The 19,332-nt window shown below is 36.0% G+C and overlaps 3 protein-coding genes across 3 annotated transcripts in view; all 3 read right to left on the bottom strand.

Moving 5' to 3' along the window:
• Nucleotides 1–10,558, bottom strand: part of LOC306858263 (ras association domain-containing protein 3-like) — a 44,699-nt gene extending 34,141 nt beyond the window's left edge. The window contains exon 1 of the mRNA XM_079398702.1: nucleotides 9,940–10,558. Coding sequence (XP_079254828.1) covers nucleotides 9,940–10,369 — 430 coding nt within the window. The 5' untranslated portion in view covers nucleotides 10,370–10,558. The remainder of the gene's footprint in view (nucleotides 1–9,939) is intronic.
• Nucleotides 10,559–12,749: 2,191 nt separating this feature from the next.
• LOC306858299 (apoptosis facilitator Bcl-2-like protein 14) lies at nucleotides 12,750–16,339 on the bottom strand. The gene is made up of 5 exons (XM_079398752.1): nucleotides 16,310–16,339; nucleotides 14,835–15,082; nucleotides 14,564–14,733; nucleotides 13,614–13,886; nucleotides 12,750–13,529 (listed from the first exon to the last, which is right to left on the bottom strand). Coding segments are annotated over exons 1-5 (732 nt in total). The 5' UTR covers nucleotides 16,312–16,339; the 3' UTR covers nucleotides 12,750–13,490.
• A 321-nt stretch (nucleotides 16,340–16,660) lies between these two features.
• The window catches only part of LOC306858828 (diacylglycerol kinase iota-like), a gene marked incomplete at its 5' end in the record, with an annotated part of 46,314 nt that continues 43,642 nt past the window's right edge, over nucleotides 16,661–19,332 (bottom strand). The window contains 3 exons of the mRNA XM_079399582.1: nucleotides 16,661–18,204; nucleotides 18,306–18,405; nucleotides 18,490–18,526. Of these exons, the coding sequence (XP_079255708.1) occupies nucleotides 18,088–18,204; nucleotides 18,306–18,405; nucleotides 18,490–18,526 (254 nt within the window). The 3' untranslated portion in view covers nucleotides 16,661–18,087. The remainder of the gene's footprint in view (nucleotides 18,205–18,305; nucleotides 18,406–18,489; nucleotides 18,527–19,332) is intronic.

The following is a 19,332-nucleotide window of genomic DNA, read 5'->3' on the forward strand; positions in this document are numbered from 1 at the left end:
TTCATCCAGTGTAGATTACATGAGGCATTTCTCACTGGCTTAATAAATCCATCTGATGTTCTTTTTTTTCAGTTCCCGTCGCTGTTATGACCTACCTGAAGATTGATGCTTGACTTGCTGGGTAATTTTGCCGTAAAGTTTACAGAATGCTGCTCCCATCCCACTCAAGCATACGGGTGATGACGCTTTCTGTCTTGAATGCTTAACTCACGACATCCCATCAGAAACAAAGCTCAACCTCTGCAGTTCACTCTCAGAATAGAAGGACAAACTCATCTGCCTCTCGCCCATGCAATCTCCACGGAAACTCATTTGTGAGTAGCTCTCTCTCTCATTGTGCTGAGTCGGGTGATTTGACTGTCAAATGATGAAGCTCAAGTAAGGAAATGATGGACACATACATGACAGGAGATGTGGGAAGCACTATGCGTTTAAATGTGCACAATGCGCTGTTATAAGTTTATATCTGGCAACTCTGAGTTCTTTAAAGTCCAGTTCTGAGGAAAAAAGACTGACTGTATTTCTCAGAATTGGGAGTTTATATTTTGCATATTTGACTTTGTAACACACAATTGCAAGTTTATATCACAATTTTAAGAAAAAAAATCTTTATAATGGCAGTGAATGGGGGTCCCCATTTTGAATCCCAAAAAAGTGCACCCAACCATTATAAAAAGTGCTCCACATGGCTCCAGGGGGTTAATAAAGGCCCTCTGAAGTGAAGCGATGCATTTGTGTAAGAAAATATCTCAATTTAAAACTTTCTAAACCATAACCTCCAGCTTCTGTTCTAGACGTACGTTTTGATTTAATGAGGTCTTTAAAAGTGGCTTAACCAGCTGCCATCTTGCAAAGATGGTTTATCTCCACTAACTTATCAGTCTCAGCAACTTTCAGATCTGTGCTGACAGCCATCTGAATCCTGCACACTGTATCTATAACCCTCTTTCTGTTTCTCTGCGTTTTATATACCCAAATTGAATTTCAGCCCCTCAAACAGACAAGGAAATTACAAATAAGATCTTGTTAATATCTTAAATAATTCTGCTAGGCATCAGTGCGATTGAATGGAGAGCACACATGGTCCCCATTAAACTCACAAACGTCTCTCTTCTAGAGTTTAAGAAATCTCAAACTGTGCTCACATTAGAAAAGTACAAAATCAGAAGTCAGAGATCTCAAACATTTCTCGATGAAGACTAAAGTATGTGAGCACATTCACTTCATAACTCTACTGTCCTGTATGTCAACACGTATCGCTTATCTCATATACGTCTTTGTATATTTCACCTTAAGAATTTTAGACATCTAGGACAAAGTTGATGCTTAAATGTAACGTGCCAGAGATGACATCGACTGAAATGAAATATTCCTCTGGGGAACAGGAGGAATGCTGCTCTTTTAAAAGATCAGCAGAAAGCAGAATGACACAGAGGATGAGCAATGATAGGGTGTGATCTTTTATACTGGGGCATGATGGGTAATGGTTGTTTAAAGTGCCGTTATTTGCACAGAGCTGTGGTCTTGACCGTGTAGGAACTGAGCTAATGTATGCCAACACACACACAATCTTTTCAGGTCTCTGGGGCGGGTGGGAAGTGCAGGCCTGTCTCTTCCTTAATTGCATTTCCCGTAATGAGGGACGGTGCTATCGATCAGGACCTGCCCGAGGAGCAAACTTTACAAACACACACACACACACACACACACATAGTCCCGTATTTAGACTGTGGTGTGACAGTGCAATATTTGGGACTCTGTTTCTAAAACTTTGCATGTTGACAGAAAACACGCTATTCAAGTCTCACTTTCTAAATATTTACCACCCTCACACAAAACACTGTTAAGCTTCATTTAAGAGTAAAATCAGTGCGTTTGCTTTCACTAAAACTATAAAAGAAAAATAACACGCTTGAGCAAGAAAATATACACAGCATCCAAATCAACATACAATCATTCTAAATAATATGTGAGAATAAAATAGCCATTATACCACAATGAAAATAATTATGACATAATTTTATGAAAGGTATGTGTCCAATACTGGCTTACTATATTAATCAAAAGTACTTTCCATTACCATTAAAGTACAGTATCATTTAAAAGATTGGGGTTGGTAAGATGTTTTTTTATTTTATTTTAAAGTCTCTTCTGCTCACCAAGGCTACATTTATTTGATCAAAAATACAGTAAAAAACTATTTATACAATTTATAGTCAATCACAGTTTATGGCTGCATCCCAGTTTGCATTTACTTTACTATGAAGCAGCATTTGCAAACCCTTTATGTATTGATAAAACACATCCTTCAGACTGACAAAATTACATTTATGTATGTCTCCTGTTATAGTTTGACATTGCTTGTTTTTTGACAGTGCTATTTCCTCCTCAAATATCTCTCTCTTATCAGCTTGCATTTAATTGAAAAAAAATAGAGAGAAAAAAACAATTTAGTGAAATATTGCAATTTAAAATAACTGATTTCTATGTGAATGTATTGTAAAATATAATTTATTCCTGTGCAGCAAAGCTGAAATTTCAGCATCATTACTCAGTGTTCAGTGTCACATGATCCTTCAGAAATCATTCTAATATGCTGCTCAAGACACATTTCTTATAAATGTTTTGTCTTTACTGTCACTTTTGATCAATTTAATGCATCCTTGCAGAATAAAAGTATTACTTTTTTTAAAATTAAAAACTTTGGAACAAGTGTACATACTTTTAATAGTAAAGTATGCAAACCGGGATGCAGCCATAAACTGTGATTGACTCTGACAACCAGGAAGACGGAACACATGATGTGTAATTAAAAAACAATGCAGCTTCTGACGTCAGTAAAAGCAGTTTGTGAGCTTGATCCAGGTGGTTTTTTACTCTCGCTCTCCTTCATTTAACAGATGTGTGTGTGTGCTGGACAGGTGGAAGTGTTGTTCTTTCCCAATTTTTTTTTTACTTGTCCACAAAAAGAAATAGTGCAAGAAAAACACAATATCAAGCAGCTTATGAAGAATCTTGAAACATTTGTAAAACCTTTTTATGTGTATGATAAAATACACTCTTCAGACTGGCAAAATGACACAAAAAGACTGCTATAGTTTGCCATTGCTTGTTTTTGACAGTGCTATTTCCTCGTCAAATATCTCTCTCATATCAGACTCCTAAAACAATAGAGTCTGTTTGTGGAAACTTGCAAGCGACGACTAAACAAGTAGCCGAGCCTGTCCTTGCTCAGTTGATCACAGATAACTATTTTTTCTGTCTGTGCTCATGGCAGAGCCACATTCTGTCGTCTCCATTCCAGATCGGCTCCGCGCCGGGATTAGATCGGACTGAAACAACACACCGCAGACGGGACACACACACACACACACACAACCATCCTAAACTCACAACAACACCTGCTTGTGAGAAAACCTTAAGAAGACGCTCCATTCTTTTGCATGACTTTAGTCACTCAGTCAATGGACGTTAAACCGATGAACTATTCGGCATGTTATCGCAAACCTCCTCCCACATTGGTGTTGGCTGTTTAGACTCGGCTCTGTCCTTCAACGGATGTTTTTAATGTCCGTAGCTGTTGGCACTGCGATACTTAGCACTGCATTTGTTTGAAAAGCATGAGGTTTACATTACATCACCTGAGACACCACGGCCCCCAGCAACACAACATACACCACACACAGACAGACCACCACATAATCACTGTCTATACTGTAGATGATGACTGTTTAGTCAAACCTGTGAGCAACAGGCGTCAGGGCCGAAGACAATGAGCACCATGTTAACTTATTCATTCAGATGTGCTGAATAATACACTGTAAAAAAAATTCTGTTAAATTTACGGTAAAATACTGGCAGCTGTGGTTGCCAGAATTTTACCGTGAAAAATACGGTAGCAACATTTTAGGATTTACAGAACTGTTTAAATTTACAGTGAAAACCCGTATTTCATTAACTGATACAATGTTAACATACACACTTTTCAGTTAACTCATTTTATTTGCAGAAACCGACTGCACTTAAATTGTCCAACTGTTTATAAACTAATATTTGTAATGTTTAAGTAAAGTGAGCATAATGGTATTGAGAACTATTTTGCTTAAGTACGTGAAGAAAAACCTACTGATTTATGCAAAGTCATTAAAAGCATTAGTTCAACTAAGAGATTCTCACTGCATCAGTAACTATACAGTTACTGCCTTTAAATAAAGCATCATAATCAGAGTTTCTCTGTTCGTCCTTGACTTAAACACAGGCTGTACTCTCCAGCACAATGGTGACCCACAAAACACAAAAGGAAGTTGACTGTTAGGTTTTACAGTTTTTTTTTTCTTGAATTTACGGTGAAATACCGGCAGCTGTGGTTGCCAGTAATCTACAGTTTTTTTATTTACGGTGTATTTCTGTTAAAATTACGTTTGTGTATTTTTTTTTTTCATCTCACACATTTAACCCCTTTAACCCCACAGCTAAATCCTCGGTTTTAAAGAGCACTTATATATCCACACTACAGAGTTTTGAAGTAACACTGAAGTTAAAGAGAGAATGGAGTGACTAATTAAATGAGGATTGAGCTTTAGTGATGAACACCTGCTGTTAACAAGTAGAATCACCGAAGGAAAGAGAAACAAGAGCAGAGAAATAAAACTTACAGCCAAAGCCAAAGATTAAATCAACTGAAATAAAACATATTAAATCTCTCAAGATCTCAGAAGATGTCATATGTTGTACAAACGCTCTTTTAGGTGTTTTGCTTTCATTTGAAGTCACCATATTGCTTTATTTGGGCTCTTGAACATTGACTTTTTAAAGTTAGTTTTTATTTGGTTGCTTTAATTAACTGTGTTTATTAAGTACAGTTTTTAAAGCAAGAAAAGCCTAAATAATCTATGATCAGATGAGACTGATGTTTGGGATGTCAAAACCATCGTGATCTAGTCTAATTCACTGATTTTACCCAATATTTAATCTGTTATTAAATATGTGATATGTTAATACGCTTAACTTGCACCGATGATACAATAAGTTTAATATAAACATTCATGCACTCAAGAGATGTCGTAAGGTATTTATAGGCAGCTATAAATGTTTTGTTCTCGAGCATATATATAATGTTTAATAATTGTATTTTCATACTTTATTAATGATCAATTTAACATTTCTAAATGATTACGTTATTTACAAACCAGTTATTTAGGAGTTTTCAGTGGATCATAAGATCACTTAGAAAGTGTAAGTAAATGATTAATAAACTATTTAAATGTACATGTATAAATCATATTATTTAGACACATCATAATAATTGCTCAGTGTGTTAATAAATGCTTTATTAACACATATTCCTGCTGTAATTCATGATTAAGTCACATTTAGCAGTTGCCAGCCATCTATTTGTGTGAGCTCATCTAAAATGAGGACTATTTATACCTTATAAAGCATTTACAAAGCAGATTTAAACGCTCAAACAGAAAAGTAAAACAAACACAACACAGACGGATACAGAACACAGAAAAAAATTTCACGATGCAAAAAATGAAACAACTTTACACTTGATAAAAAAATTAAAAATAAACCTCTGCAATTTCATTGAAAAAAGTAAATGAATAAAAATTAAAGTGTACAGTTGTACAGTTTCATTTTTTGCATCTTGAAAAAATATTTCTGTTCTGTATCCCTCTGTGTTGTGTTTGTTTTTTCTGTTAGGAAGATAAATGAGCCTTTAAATCTCCTTTGTAATAGATATGTCTAATAAATAAAGAACAAGGCATTTATAGCTGTAAAAACTGCTTACTAATGACTATTAATGTTGCCACAATGCTTTATAAAGGATGAACTAACTATTTACTAATGTTTACCTAATGATTCATAGCGTGCAGTTATTATAAAGTGTTACCAAATATTTTTATATATTGTTTATTTATTTTATCTTATTTATTATTATTATTATTATTATTATTTTAATGCTTGTTCCCTAAACGTTTCCACGGACCCCCTGTGCACCACTGTGTTTGAAAACCCCTGCTATATACAAGGAAGACCAGTATAGTTTAAGTTTAGGCTTATAATTTCCATTGGAGAATGACTCTTTTGACTCATGCCAGTAAGCAACCCCATTGCAATGACCTAGCAACCACGTTCAACATTTAGCATCATTGCAGTGATTTTTGCATATGCAACCACTATATTTCAGAAAATATAAAAATCTAGATTGATTAAATGACACTAATATTTGTCCTCATTGTTCCAAGGACTTTGCACCGCTCAGTATGAAGTCGTCATCTAACTTCCGCTTGCCTGAAAGATAAAACGCTAAAGAGATTTGACCCACCGGATGACTTCCACAGCAGACTAACTTCCAGTCGCCCGGAGCGCCGCATGGCTTTCGGGAAGCGGTAGAGGATTCCAGTAAGTCTTCTCAAAGTTCTTGCAAAGCCTTTCCCCAGACCCATGACCAGACCAGCATCAAGCCTCACTTCAACCCTTGAGCATTTACAGTGTTGCCTGCATCACGGCTTCTGACTACTAACTGCTTGTGGTCTCCTGTCATTGTGTGTGTGTGTGTGTGCAGTTGTTCTCTGGCCCCCGTAGTCCCTCTGCGACTGCGTCAGCTGGTTGAGGGGAAGCCCATTGTGATCCGGTTGTGCTGTGACAGGACGGTATGCCTTCTCTAGACACACTGTCACTGGCGTTACACAAACAGACAGATGGATATTGGGGAGCCGACAGGTGGGTGTCAAATAGCAGCACACAATACAGTCTAGCTGACAGGGCCAAAGGAACGTGACCCACAAAGCTGGGAAAAAGGTATCTTTGTTCGTTTTTCTTAGGTATACTGTATATACAGACTATTATTTGCAATGAAGTGAAGAGAAATACAGAGATGCTACAGTGGAAACCAGTTAATAGGCCGAAAACTTCTTTCACTGCATTAAAGATTCATTAAGTCATTAAGACCATTAGCAAACTACATCACAATATCACTTCCTGATATTACAAGTGGCAAAAACACAAGATACATGGGGAGGAAACTGTCAGAGACCACGTTTCATGCACACTTTCCAATTTAAAATAAAAAGCATGTATATTTACATTAATATGCCTCATTGCTATTGGATATTCCTGTATACTGTTTATGTAATCAGCATATTCTGAATAAACATATCTATGAATGTTCTTTTTACCATTTTTCATAACACTTTTGTTTAGATATATGCAAATGAACAGTGTATATTACTAAGGAAATTTTAGTCAATTTTTTGTAATTTTGTTATGTGATTTTGTCTATTTTGCTTTTTTACATTTCTATTTAGCTTTAGTTTATTTTTATTTTATTACTTTAACTTTCTTTCTACAGTTCAATAATTTAAATATACATTTTATATGTGTGTGTACCTGTTTTTATATTCCAGTGGGGACTCGTGTCATGGTGGGGACCTAAATTGAGGTAACAAGCTTATAAATCATACAGAATGAAGTTATTTTGAAAATCTAAAAATGCAGAACGTTTTCTGTAAGGGGTAGGTTTAGGTGTAGGGCAATACAATATACGGTATGTACCGCAGAAAAACGTTTACGCCTATGGAGAGTCCCCACAAGGATAGCAAACCAGACATGTGTGTGTGTGTGTGTGTGTGTGTGTGTGTGTTAAAAAAAACAAACATAATATAAAATGTTATAATTATTTGTGAATATTAAAAATACTTTTACCAAAAAATATTCTTAATAGTTTTAGTTAACAATAAAATATCAGTTACATCCCAAACAATATCAATATTCCTGCTGTCTTATTTAGATTTAAACTGAAATATGACAGACTTTGGCAGTTAATGATGTGCATGTGCATGTAAACATGGTCACTGACCCACACCAATCCACCCACATTACACAAACCTAAACAAATCCAACAACCACCAAACCACTGCAAGCAAACCCATTAGCCACCTTAACATCATCAAAACAGACACTGCTCTCACATAATACACGAGTTACTGAATGTTTTCTCTGCCCACATATTCCAGGATCTGTAAGTGGCCCCTTAAAATGTACTAATAACGAAATTACAGACTAGTTCACATGAAAATTGGATGGCCGCTCTAAAAACAGGCTTTCAGGCTAATCAGCCGAGCCAGTGACTTTCTCGCACTCAATTACCTGATCACTCGAGTCGAGCAGCCAGAAGGCTCCGTGAAACTTACCTTTGTCCAGTTGTTCCATTTGAGTTAACTCTTGTGAATGGACAACCTCTGCAAAAAGGCAGCTCTGACACGGAGAGGCACATTAAAGGTGCCATAGAATGCATTTGATACAGTATTTTAAATTGTTCTCTGATATCTACACAGAAGGTATGTGGCTTAGGTAAGGGCAAAAAATCTCTAGAAACGATTTTACATGTCCATTTACAACCCTAGGATTTCTGCCTAGAATGAAACGGTCTGTTATTGGCTTATTTGGCAGGGTCATGAATAATAATGAGCTCTGCTCTGATTGGCTGTTTCACAGTACGGCTCATCAGCAAGAAGGACGCACAGGGAGGAAAATATATATTTAAATACTTTCTCTCGCAGTTATATCGTCGGGTAATTATACTGTATATAAAACGCGGGCATCAGGGAGCCGTTATTAATATGCGAGGCATTGAAACTGCTTTTGAACGATCCATCGATCGCGTTATAGTTCACTTTCAAGAGACGCGATCACACAAACTATGTTTACATTATGGAGCAACAGTACTTACCACACATTTCACAAGATAAGATGCTTGTCAGTGGTGCTCAGGATCTGTAAGTCATTCGCCATCATCCTCATCTCTCCTTACTGAGAGTGAAATCTTATGTACTGTAACAGGCTACCGCTAGCAAGGAGCTAACCATGTCCCTTTAGTGGCTCGCGTTATTTGCTTTCTGTGCCTTTCTGAATACAGACACCAACCCATCCCTGCACTTCACACCCCCTGCACGGCCTGGAACATAACATTTATTGTTATTTCCGCTGTTGTCCGCGCTTGTTTATTTACAATACCTGCAGAGCTTCTGATGGTTCGGCCGGCTTAGAACAAGGACGGGTTTATGCAAATGTTAGGGGCGTAGTGATCCTGACTGTTGCGTCACAGTCGGTGTTATGTTCTGATTCGCCTGTTTTTCAGTGGTCTTTTTTAATCACGAGATTTACATATGAAGGAGAAAACTATGGTGTTTGAGGCTCACTGTATGTCATTTCCATGTACAGAACTGTTATTATTTAAATATGCCAGGGTAAAGACAGTTTTTCATTCTATGGCACCTTTAAGGAGAACGAACTGGGGACTTTGGTAACATTCATATGAGGGTCTAATTTAATCGAAAACCCAAAGAAATGCCCTTGCATTTCACTGCTAGCCATAAGTATGATCATGCTTTTTTAAATTTACAATACAAATTTGGCTGCAGGCCAAGCAGATAATGCTTTGCATATGATTTTTAGGAATGTTTTCACTACTGGAAACAATGTGAGGCATTCAGTCAGGAATGATAATGTTAACCATCACTGCCAGTGACCATTTCAGCTACAAATGTTCAGTTTGTGCAGAACCTGAGTCCTGGATTTGATCAAATGAATTATGATTACACTTAGCTATCTGCATTATCATGCATAATTATTAGGCATATTTGTTTGTGACATAAGTAAATGTGGGTGCCCAAGGTGCAACACAATGAATGTATAAGCCTAAACCAGTCTGTCAGCATGCCTGTAAATGAGCGTGTGATGTGTGAGGAATTTCAAGAACGTGCACAGAGTTTATGATGTGTTTATGAAATTGTATAGTGTAATAATTTCCATTTACCTTTCGCTTTTTAACTACAGGATCAACATTAAGTGTCTTGATGAAGAGCACAATATGCTAATGAACAGACCTTGTCTAGACTAATAATATAATATAATAAACATAAAAGTTCTCACCTGTGCATGTCAAGCCACCTTGAAAGATATACGAGCAGCACACATCGCACCAAGCGAACGTCGCGTCCTCACAAAACGTGTGTCCTTCTCCTTTCTCCACTTTGACGCGCGGATCTTTGGCCGAAGGTTCGAATATCGTCCTCACATCCGGGGGTTTGAAGCCCCTCTTTCTAGACCGCTGTCCACAGTTCTCTGCCGCCTTGGGCAGCGCGTCGCTTTGCGCGGGGTTTGGAGAGACGCGCGGTCTCTGGGGAGACGGACCTCTCATCACATTGGCGATGCGCATTCTAGATTTGGCTTTGGGTGAATTCTTCTCCATCGGCTCAGCTTCTTCCACCCGAAAGGTGGGTAATCGGTTGAGCTGAGGCAGGTCTAGCGGCGAGCCGACGGCGCAGTAGTGCGGTGGTGAGTACTTCCTGTGATGCATCATGACTGCGTTACCAAGTGCGCCGGAGGAAACACACAAACACCTGTAGATGCGAGAAGCATGATCGTGGCCGTTTGCGATAAGACATTTCTCAGCCTTCGAGAGGATTTCACCGAGGTTTCTCTAAGACGGAGTAGCAGCGCTCAAGCATGTAAGACAGGTGCGCGTGTCATGTTTCACCTGAGCAGAGCTGCGCGCACTCGCGCTCACACCCACAGTCACTGGATAGATGTAATCAATTACTAGAAACAGGGTTGTTACAGTTAACAGAAACTATTGATAAACTAATAATAAACTATAATAAACTCTCTCTCTCTCTCTCTCTCTCTCTCTCTATATATATATATATATAAACAAACTTAAACCTACTTTATTTACAAACAAACTATAATATTTAAATGTGAGGTTCTATGTAGAGTTAATGAAGATGGTGATTTGTTTTTTAAGAAAAACAAAACAAAACAGATGGAAATTGTATAATTTTTTGGTAACACTTTAGAATAAGGTTCCATTTATTAACATTAGTTAACAACATAAACATGAACTAAGAATGAACAATACTTCTACAGCATTTATTAATCTTAGTTAATGTTAATTTCAGCATTTACTGATGCATTATTAAATTCACAAGTTGTGCTTGTTAACATTAGTTAATGTAGTGTGAACTAACATGAGTAAACTGTATTTTCATTAACTAACATTAACAAAGTTGAATAAATAGTGTAATAAATGCATTGTTCATCGTTTGTTCATGTTAGTTAATACATTAACTAATGTTAATAAAAGGAACCTTATTCTAAAGTGTTACCAATTTTTTTTGTATGGTTTAATTATTATTATTTATTTATTTTTTTGTGATTAACACTTTATTATGCTTTTGTTGCGAACACAGTTACCAGCAACAGCTATAACAGATTTTCATTGACTTAATTCAGTGTGGACAGCAATCAGAAACACATACATGAAAAAAGGAGTAATAAAAATAAGACATATACAGGTGTATACACACATATATAAATAAGATAAAAACTATATGCATAATTTCAGAGATGAATAAGAAAGCGTCTCATGAAATAAAAGGTAAAACAAATCAGACAAAGGAACCTGCCATCCCATACAGGCCTACCTTAGATGACAACTTAGTAGTCCATCCTATACATCACTTAAGTTTTAATAATGGAAATCAGACTATCATGTATTCGTTTCTAATGGAGAATGGTTGGAATCTTTGCTCAATTAAGGCAGTGGATCGCTCCAAACTAACAATGTCTATAAAATAGGACAGCCATTGCTGTTTTTACAGGCAATTCTGATCATTTGTTTGTTTTGATGCTGCATTTCTTTCGCTGAATTTAGTAAGCAATAGGTCTAGCCACTCTACTCGTCTTATAAATACTTCAACTGTTGATAAATTTGGTTACACTTTACTTGAAGTGGTGTGCATAAGACTGACATGACACCTTCATAATCATGACATGACGCATGAAGGTTTTTTATGCATGTTTATGACAAGTGTCATTAAGTGTCATTCGCGCAGTTATGTCATTTTTAATGCAAAGATGACATTGTTTGAGATGTCTTTGTTATGGGCTAGGGTAGGAGTAGGGTTAGGTCAAATAATGTCATTATTTGGAAACCAAGAACTGATAACCATTTTCTTTGCAGCTGTTAACCCTGAGAAGAAAGTTTGTTTTTGGTTTAAAGTCAGGGTTACTGAAGAGTCCTCATTAAGAAGGAAAAGACAAGGTTCAGGATCTATTGGCAATTCCAAAATTTATAATAAGATAGCAGAAACCCCAAAAATTGAAAATCGGGGGACATTCCCAGAATACAAGAAAAAAAAAACTGCACATTGCCCCAGTGCTACATTTGACACAAACAGGGGAAGAAATTAGTAGACTACACTATAATTTATCAGCTGGTGGGCAGAATTTTTGAAAATATTATGGTTTAATAAAGGTGCTTTTCAAATTCAAAATTCTCTCTCTCTCTCTATACATATATACGAAGAGTTAATTTGCAAAAACATAACTCCGTTTTTGACAATTCTCAGAAATCATGTTTCTTCATTGTGCATTCCAATTAATCTCAATCAAACTGCAGTTGGGTTATTTTGACTAGGTTAAAAACAGCTAACTAACACAATAAAAACATATATCAACAAATATATGTTGTTATATATAACAACAAACTTGATTTAACATTTAAAAAAAAAAAATGGAGTTATCTGTTTTTGCAAATAAACGCTTCATATATATATATATATATATATATATATATATATATATATATATATATATATATATATATATATATATATATATATATATATATATAACAAACCTTTATTTAAAAAAATATTTTTTAAATTAGTTTTTTTTTTACTTAATTTTTAGTTAGACAAAAACAAAATTAAATATACTGTATATATGCAATCACTTTTAACCTTTATATGTGCAAACACATATGCAAACACCTTTAATTGATAAAATAATATTATGCCACCTAATTAACAAGTTTGTCTATTCCAGTCATTTCTGTAGTAGTGAGATTTATCTTTACAGAAATAGCTGGAAGACCTAAGCCTGTTAATTAGAAAAGTGGGTCCACATACTTCTATAATACAGTAGTAGACAAGACAAAATGACTGAAATTTTCACAGTTATTTTAATGTTACAACATTAAAGTACAAAATTCATTAATCAGACTTTTTTTATATTCTTTTAAATAATCCCTCTCACTAACAATCAGATATAAAGGAAATAAATATGTTAATTTCAAAACAAAAAGGTCAAATAACAATAACAACGTGGCTCTCTCATTAAATTACAAAAATATAGTTTCCAAGTGGAGCTAAACATGTAAACAGCATGTATAATGCTGGTTTTCGTAGCACAAATACCTTTGGTGTATGTTTTGAGGCAGTAACTGTAGCACTTACAGTAAGGTATGGCGTACATATGTTTGGCATTATGAACTACCTCTTTTTTTCTCTTGGATGTTATGAGGATGTAGTGGGGGACAAAAACAAGCTATATCCCTGCTGGTTCACTGAAAACATGGGTTAATAAAGTGCCTGTGCCCCTGAGAAAGATTTGTAATGTGAGGGGAGCTTCTCTTCTGCTCACTGGACTTCCTCTTTGGATTCGTCACTAACTTCTCCCTGTGAAGTGGGGGAAATGTTTGTATGCGTTATTCGGCCAGATGTCATTGTCGTCAATAAGTGTTTTGTCATTGAGACACTTACATTGCCTACATGCATGTTTCTGTTAATCCACGTGGAGTAGTTTTCCTGTAGATACTGGGCCCCTAAGCCCAGCACGAACGTCATCGGATGGTAGTGGATGCCAACAAGCTGACTGGTGGCTTCACAGACCAGAGCCACGTTGACTTTCTTGTCATTCTCCTCTGGAGGCACATCTGTAGAGACATTTCCACAGAAAGCTTCCATCACTTTCTTGAAGAAGCCGTATGAGAGAGAGGACTGCAGCTTCTCATGTAACACCTTGTCTTCCTTAATCTGCAGCAGAGGATCAAAGACAGGACAAAATAGATGGTTACAGTATAGCACGTTTCACTGTTTGTGACTGCAAATGTCTATTTGTTTCAGGTTTAACATGTACTAATTCTATTCTTGAATACCCACAAATTTGGTTTGAAGCACAGTTAACCATATTTTTACTATTAAAAAAAACAAAAGGAATTATATATATGACACGCATAGTGTATATATTTTGAAAATATTTACATGTATATACATACATATACACACATATATATATATATATATATACACATATACATATACATATACATATACACACACATACACACACACAAACACACACTTTAATGTTCAAATGTTTATACATAATGAGTGTTTGAATGTATAAGTGTATAAAATACAATGCATTCAAATGTAACGTCTATTACAAATACTAAAAAAAAAAATTCTATTGTGCAGTTAATTACAAATTTCATTTACTTTTTTTAAATTTTTTTATTAATGTGGTCTTAGACTTTTGGATTCAGCCGTTTATTCTCTTCAAAAAAGGGAATGAAAAGCATGTAGTACTTTAAAATAGGCACGATGGACAATATTAAAGTGCAGGTAACTATGTTTGCAGAGACACCTGGTGTTCAGGATTAACATCTCTTCTTAAATGAAATCATGTGAGCTCATTTGATTTCACTGACCTTTTTGTCCAGTTTGTCGCCATGTTCTCTGAGGAGCTCAGCCAGCTTTTCCACCAGCTCAGACTCACCATCTGTTTCAATTTCAGATGGAGTGAAGTGCACAGAGTCTGATATCTCTGTCAGTTCACTGACCATGTTCTCCATCTCATCCACTTTCCCATCATCTGAACCTGGCGGAAGCAAATCAGATGCTGGAATCTCCACAATAGGGAATATTTTAAAATACTTTAAGCAGCCACACATGCAGATCAGTATTATATTTATCACTCACCCGCTAGTGTCGCTGGCTGCTGGACATCTGCCTGTGGTTTAATACACTTTAAGAAGAAAGACAGTCTCTTCTTTCTTTTATTTTTCTTTGGTTTGCGGTCATCTTCAGCTGGCTGTGGTGAAGACGGGACGTCCTGCTGCAGGAGGGTGTCGGCGGGTCGTCTCTTGCGGGTGTATGCCACCAAGAGTTTGAACTCCAGACTGTCCGACGCATACGTCTGGACATCACCGTTCCTGTGCTGCTGATCCCTGCTCAGATATGCAACATTTTTTGAATATCAAAAAATAAATATAAAAAAAAAATTGAGAATGTCAAGTGTGATATATATATTTTTTTGATCCCCTGCTGATTTTGTACGTTTGTCCACTGACAAATAAATGAACAGTCTATAATTTTAATGGTAGGTTTATTTGAACAGTGAGAGACAGAATAACAACAAAAAAATCCAGAAAAACGCATTTCAAAAAAGTTATAAATTGATTTGCATTTTAATGAGTCAAATAAGTATTTAATCCCCTATCAATCAGCAAGATTTCTGGCTCCAAGGGGTCTTTTATACAGGTAAGGAGCTGAGATTAGGATCACTCTTATAAAGTGTAAAGTGTCATAAACCTATTATGGGTTATGAAAGGCTCATATTTTGGTTTGGGAGTCCCCAACAACAGGCTGACATGCATGCAAGGTCAAAAACACTTTCATTTTCTTATATGCATTTATTTTTACCTTATTTGCTCAAAGACTCCCAAACGAGTCGTTCAAAGATTCATTTTTCAATTAATCAATTTGCATTTTCATTAAAACCAACGCAAGTGGGCGGGCAATATGCTAATTAATTAACTGACATCAACATGAAGGCTTGGGATTCGTTTAAAAAACGTCTCGTTTCAATGATTCAGAGTCGACTCTTTCTTTTGAGAGTTAATAACTTTATAAATTATATATTCTATAATATTAGATATGTCTAAATTTGAACTTTAACATTATTTAAACGCAATATTTCTTAAGTTTTTAAAAGCAACCTAAAACATACATTAATGCAGCGATACAAGTGTCTCGTGTAAGCTTATTTAACCTTGAATATTCTTTGAACTTACATTTACTTTAACAGGATAACATGATGAGTCTGACTTCATTTGACAAGGAAGTGTTTTAATCCGCACGTTTATTGAGAGATTCGTTGATTGTAAAAGAAGAGCGAATGTGTCTGGGCATGCTCAGCGACGCACGAGACGTTTGTCGAACCTCAGACTCGAACTGATCTCCATAAGTTAAGACACAAATCACATGAGTTGATGTTTTGTAAATTCTCGACCTATTTCTAAGTTAACTTAAATGTAAACAGACCTATATGAAGTCACGGAACTGTGAACCAAATGTACCCGATCATCTTTAAGAAACAAAATACAACAGTCTGAGACAGTGACTTTTAACATTTCCTCTTGGTTAATAAATATAGTGAAAGTCTACACACTTACATGCCTCCGTGTTCAGTGCCTGAAGTTATTACCCCAGAGGAGGGCGAGGCTTCAGTATTTAAGAGCGCGGTGGGCGGGGCCAAGCTGACCGGCTGATGACTCAGACTCAAATGATTTGACTGAAACTGATTCATTGATTTTCATCTGAAATAAACAGCTCAAGCAACCGAAATGGTACCATGACATGATTAATACGTGCTGTTTTTGTTAGGAACTGTTACAAAGGTCACTACTTTTAAATACATTCTTATGCTTTTATTGTATGAACTTTGTTATGCTGTTATTTTTGTGCTCCTCTTGTGTTTCACTTTGGAAAAACGTGAGGGTTAGAAAGTCCAAACTTTAATTTTTGGGAGAAAAATCACTTTAATACAATCCCTTGAACGCGTAAAGACTAAAAGGGGTGCAAATGTTCATTTTATGTTTGTATTACTGCATTTAAAGGAAAAAAGCATGTAAATTGCCAAGTCAAGAATGGAAACACTGCATGTTATTTCTCTAACTGTAATTTTAGGATGATCTATGACTGTTCAGAAAACACACAACACCGGTGCTTTCCATCTGACTGCCCTTTAATGAGAAACATTCCCATTTTCAGATCGTGCAATGTGATATCTCCCTCACATCTACTCAGCCACTGACCTCATACACACCTAAAATAGATATTTAGAAATGAGAAAAAACTAAAACATTCAAGTAGTCCCATCTTTTAAAAGATAAAAAAAAAAAAAAAAATACAACCACCGAACAAATTCATATTTTTCATATAACTTAAAATAAAAAAGGGAAAAGAAATAATGCCATTTCATTACATAATCACTGAGGGGTAAAAACATCCAGAGGGGTAACAAAATTTCCATGCACAATAATGCTTTAAAATGATACAAGATAACACAGCAGATCACTCGTGTATGTAAATGGATCTCACAAAGGCTCAGCGTGATCCGGTTTTCATGCAGACACGTCGCTGGGCATTTCCCGTCATGAGTGATGTGACATGGACTAAGCATATGTTCAAAATACCACACTTAACTCTCGCCCGCATTCATTTGGTTTAGTCATTCTTCGGTCAAACCTAACCAACTTGGCATTTCAGAAACCAATCAGCTGCCATCAATGGAAAAAACACATCCGGTTCCTTTGCTTGTCTTGAAACATTAATGTAATGTAATATTAAATAGATAAATGCACAAATGTCAACCATTCATATTGCATTGAATATGGCTCAGATCTTGTCTCGTCGTCGTAAGATAATTTCACAATCACGCCACTGTAACGGCACACAAACAAAACGTGAAAAGTCTGTAGTTTGAGTTTAAAATCTCTGCGATGATTCTGTCCAATCGTTAAAAACTCTCTGGAAGAAGATCCTCCTTTAATCAAACTCTCTTCAGTTGATGTTTTTCCTCTCTGTGTGTCTTTGGCACACAACACTGATGCATGACAGCTTCCATCTCTGGCATGTTTAACCGCCTTTTATCTGTAAAACTAACCTGCGATGCAACAAAACCCAATCCATCTTTGAATAAATAGTTGTAATAAATAAGAGCAATAAATAAATGCTAAAACCCCACAGCGACATCAGTGGAAAAACAACAGCTAGACACGATCCCGAGGACTCTCTCAGCCCGAGACGCTCTCGATTCACCTCCCTCTCCGTCTGTCTTCTCTCACGCTCTCTCGTTCTTTCTCTGCGAGTGCGAGCGGACGCTCGGAGGAGTGCCGACAGCCACTTTCTGTGGGTAAAAATCTTCCCGATTCTAATCGGGTGAGCCCGTTCATACAGCCGTCTCCAGATCCTCGTGCGCCGTCGGCTCCTCCACCGGCCGGCTCTCCATGAGAGACGCCAACTCCGAGTTCCCGGCGTCCAGGGTGCAATCCTTGGGGGTTTTTCCCTGAGGAGGACAATGTTGACAATGTGGGCAATGACATCAAGCTGACTGCCGAGTCTCACACCATGTATCAAAACAAAGAGGAAACACAAACAGATTCTCACAAGGAAGTTAGTTTTGCTGAGGGAAGCCCCGGCCTCCAGCAGACGTCTGCACACCTCCACATGCTGCTGAGATGCTGCTTTGTGCAATGCGGTATCGCCTCTGAAAAAAAGGAAGTGAAGGCAAATTAAATGCCAGTTTACATCATTAACACGCAAATAAACAGATCAGACCTCAGCTACTTACGTGTCTCTGTCAGTTAAATCCAACATCAGCTTTGACCCTGAGAGAAACAGAATTCAGATTTTTGTGAAATAGTATGTAATATAGTAAAATACATGTAATATTATTTTATTATATATTTTATTTTTAAATTATGTATGTATGTATATATAAACATGTAAAAGATAGATTTGTAAATAAAAATGTATTTTAATAATAATTTATGTCTCAAGTATTTGGACATTTAAAAAAAATATTTTATACAAACAAACAAATATACATGTGTTCATATAATATAAAATAAATGATTATTAAAATATATATTTAATTTTATTTGATTTCTTAAGTACTTGGACATTTAGGAAGTTTAAAATGTCACTTGGCATTTAAATACTTAAAATATTATTATATAAATTATATAATACAAAAATAAATTATTACATTTATTTAAATGTAAAGAGTTATTTAATTTCTAAAGTATTTGGACATTTAACACATTAAAAATGCAATGTGACGAAACAAAAAAATTATACTTTTTACATATATGCATATAAAAATACATTTTTATTTTATTTTATGCACCAAAAACATATTTGGACATCTAAGAAATTAAAAAATGTATAAAAACTGAAATACTCTATACACAAATATTTCTGTGTATATGCATATAATTTAAATACATAGATTTTCTTTGATTGATTTAACTGGATTTGATTCAATTCCATTTGATTTGGTTTGTTTGGATTTTATTTGATTTCATGTGATTTGATTTGGAAACACTTTTTGGGGCCATCATATATTTAGAAACAGTTATTTACTCTCAACTGCTTTGGTTTTGGTTAGACATTGGATTGGAACTCGCGCACA

This window comes from Barbus barbus (genome assembly GCF_936440315.1).
Source record: "Barbus barbus genome assembly, chromosome: 39".
In the NCBI taxonomy this organism is placed as follows: Eukaryota; Metazoa; Chordata; class Actinopteri; order Cypriniformes; family Cyprinidae; genus Barbus; species Barbus barbus.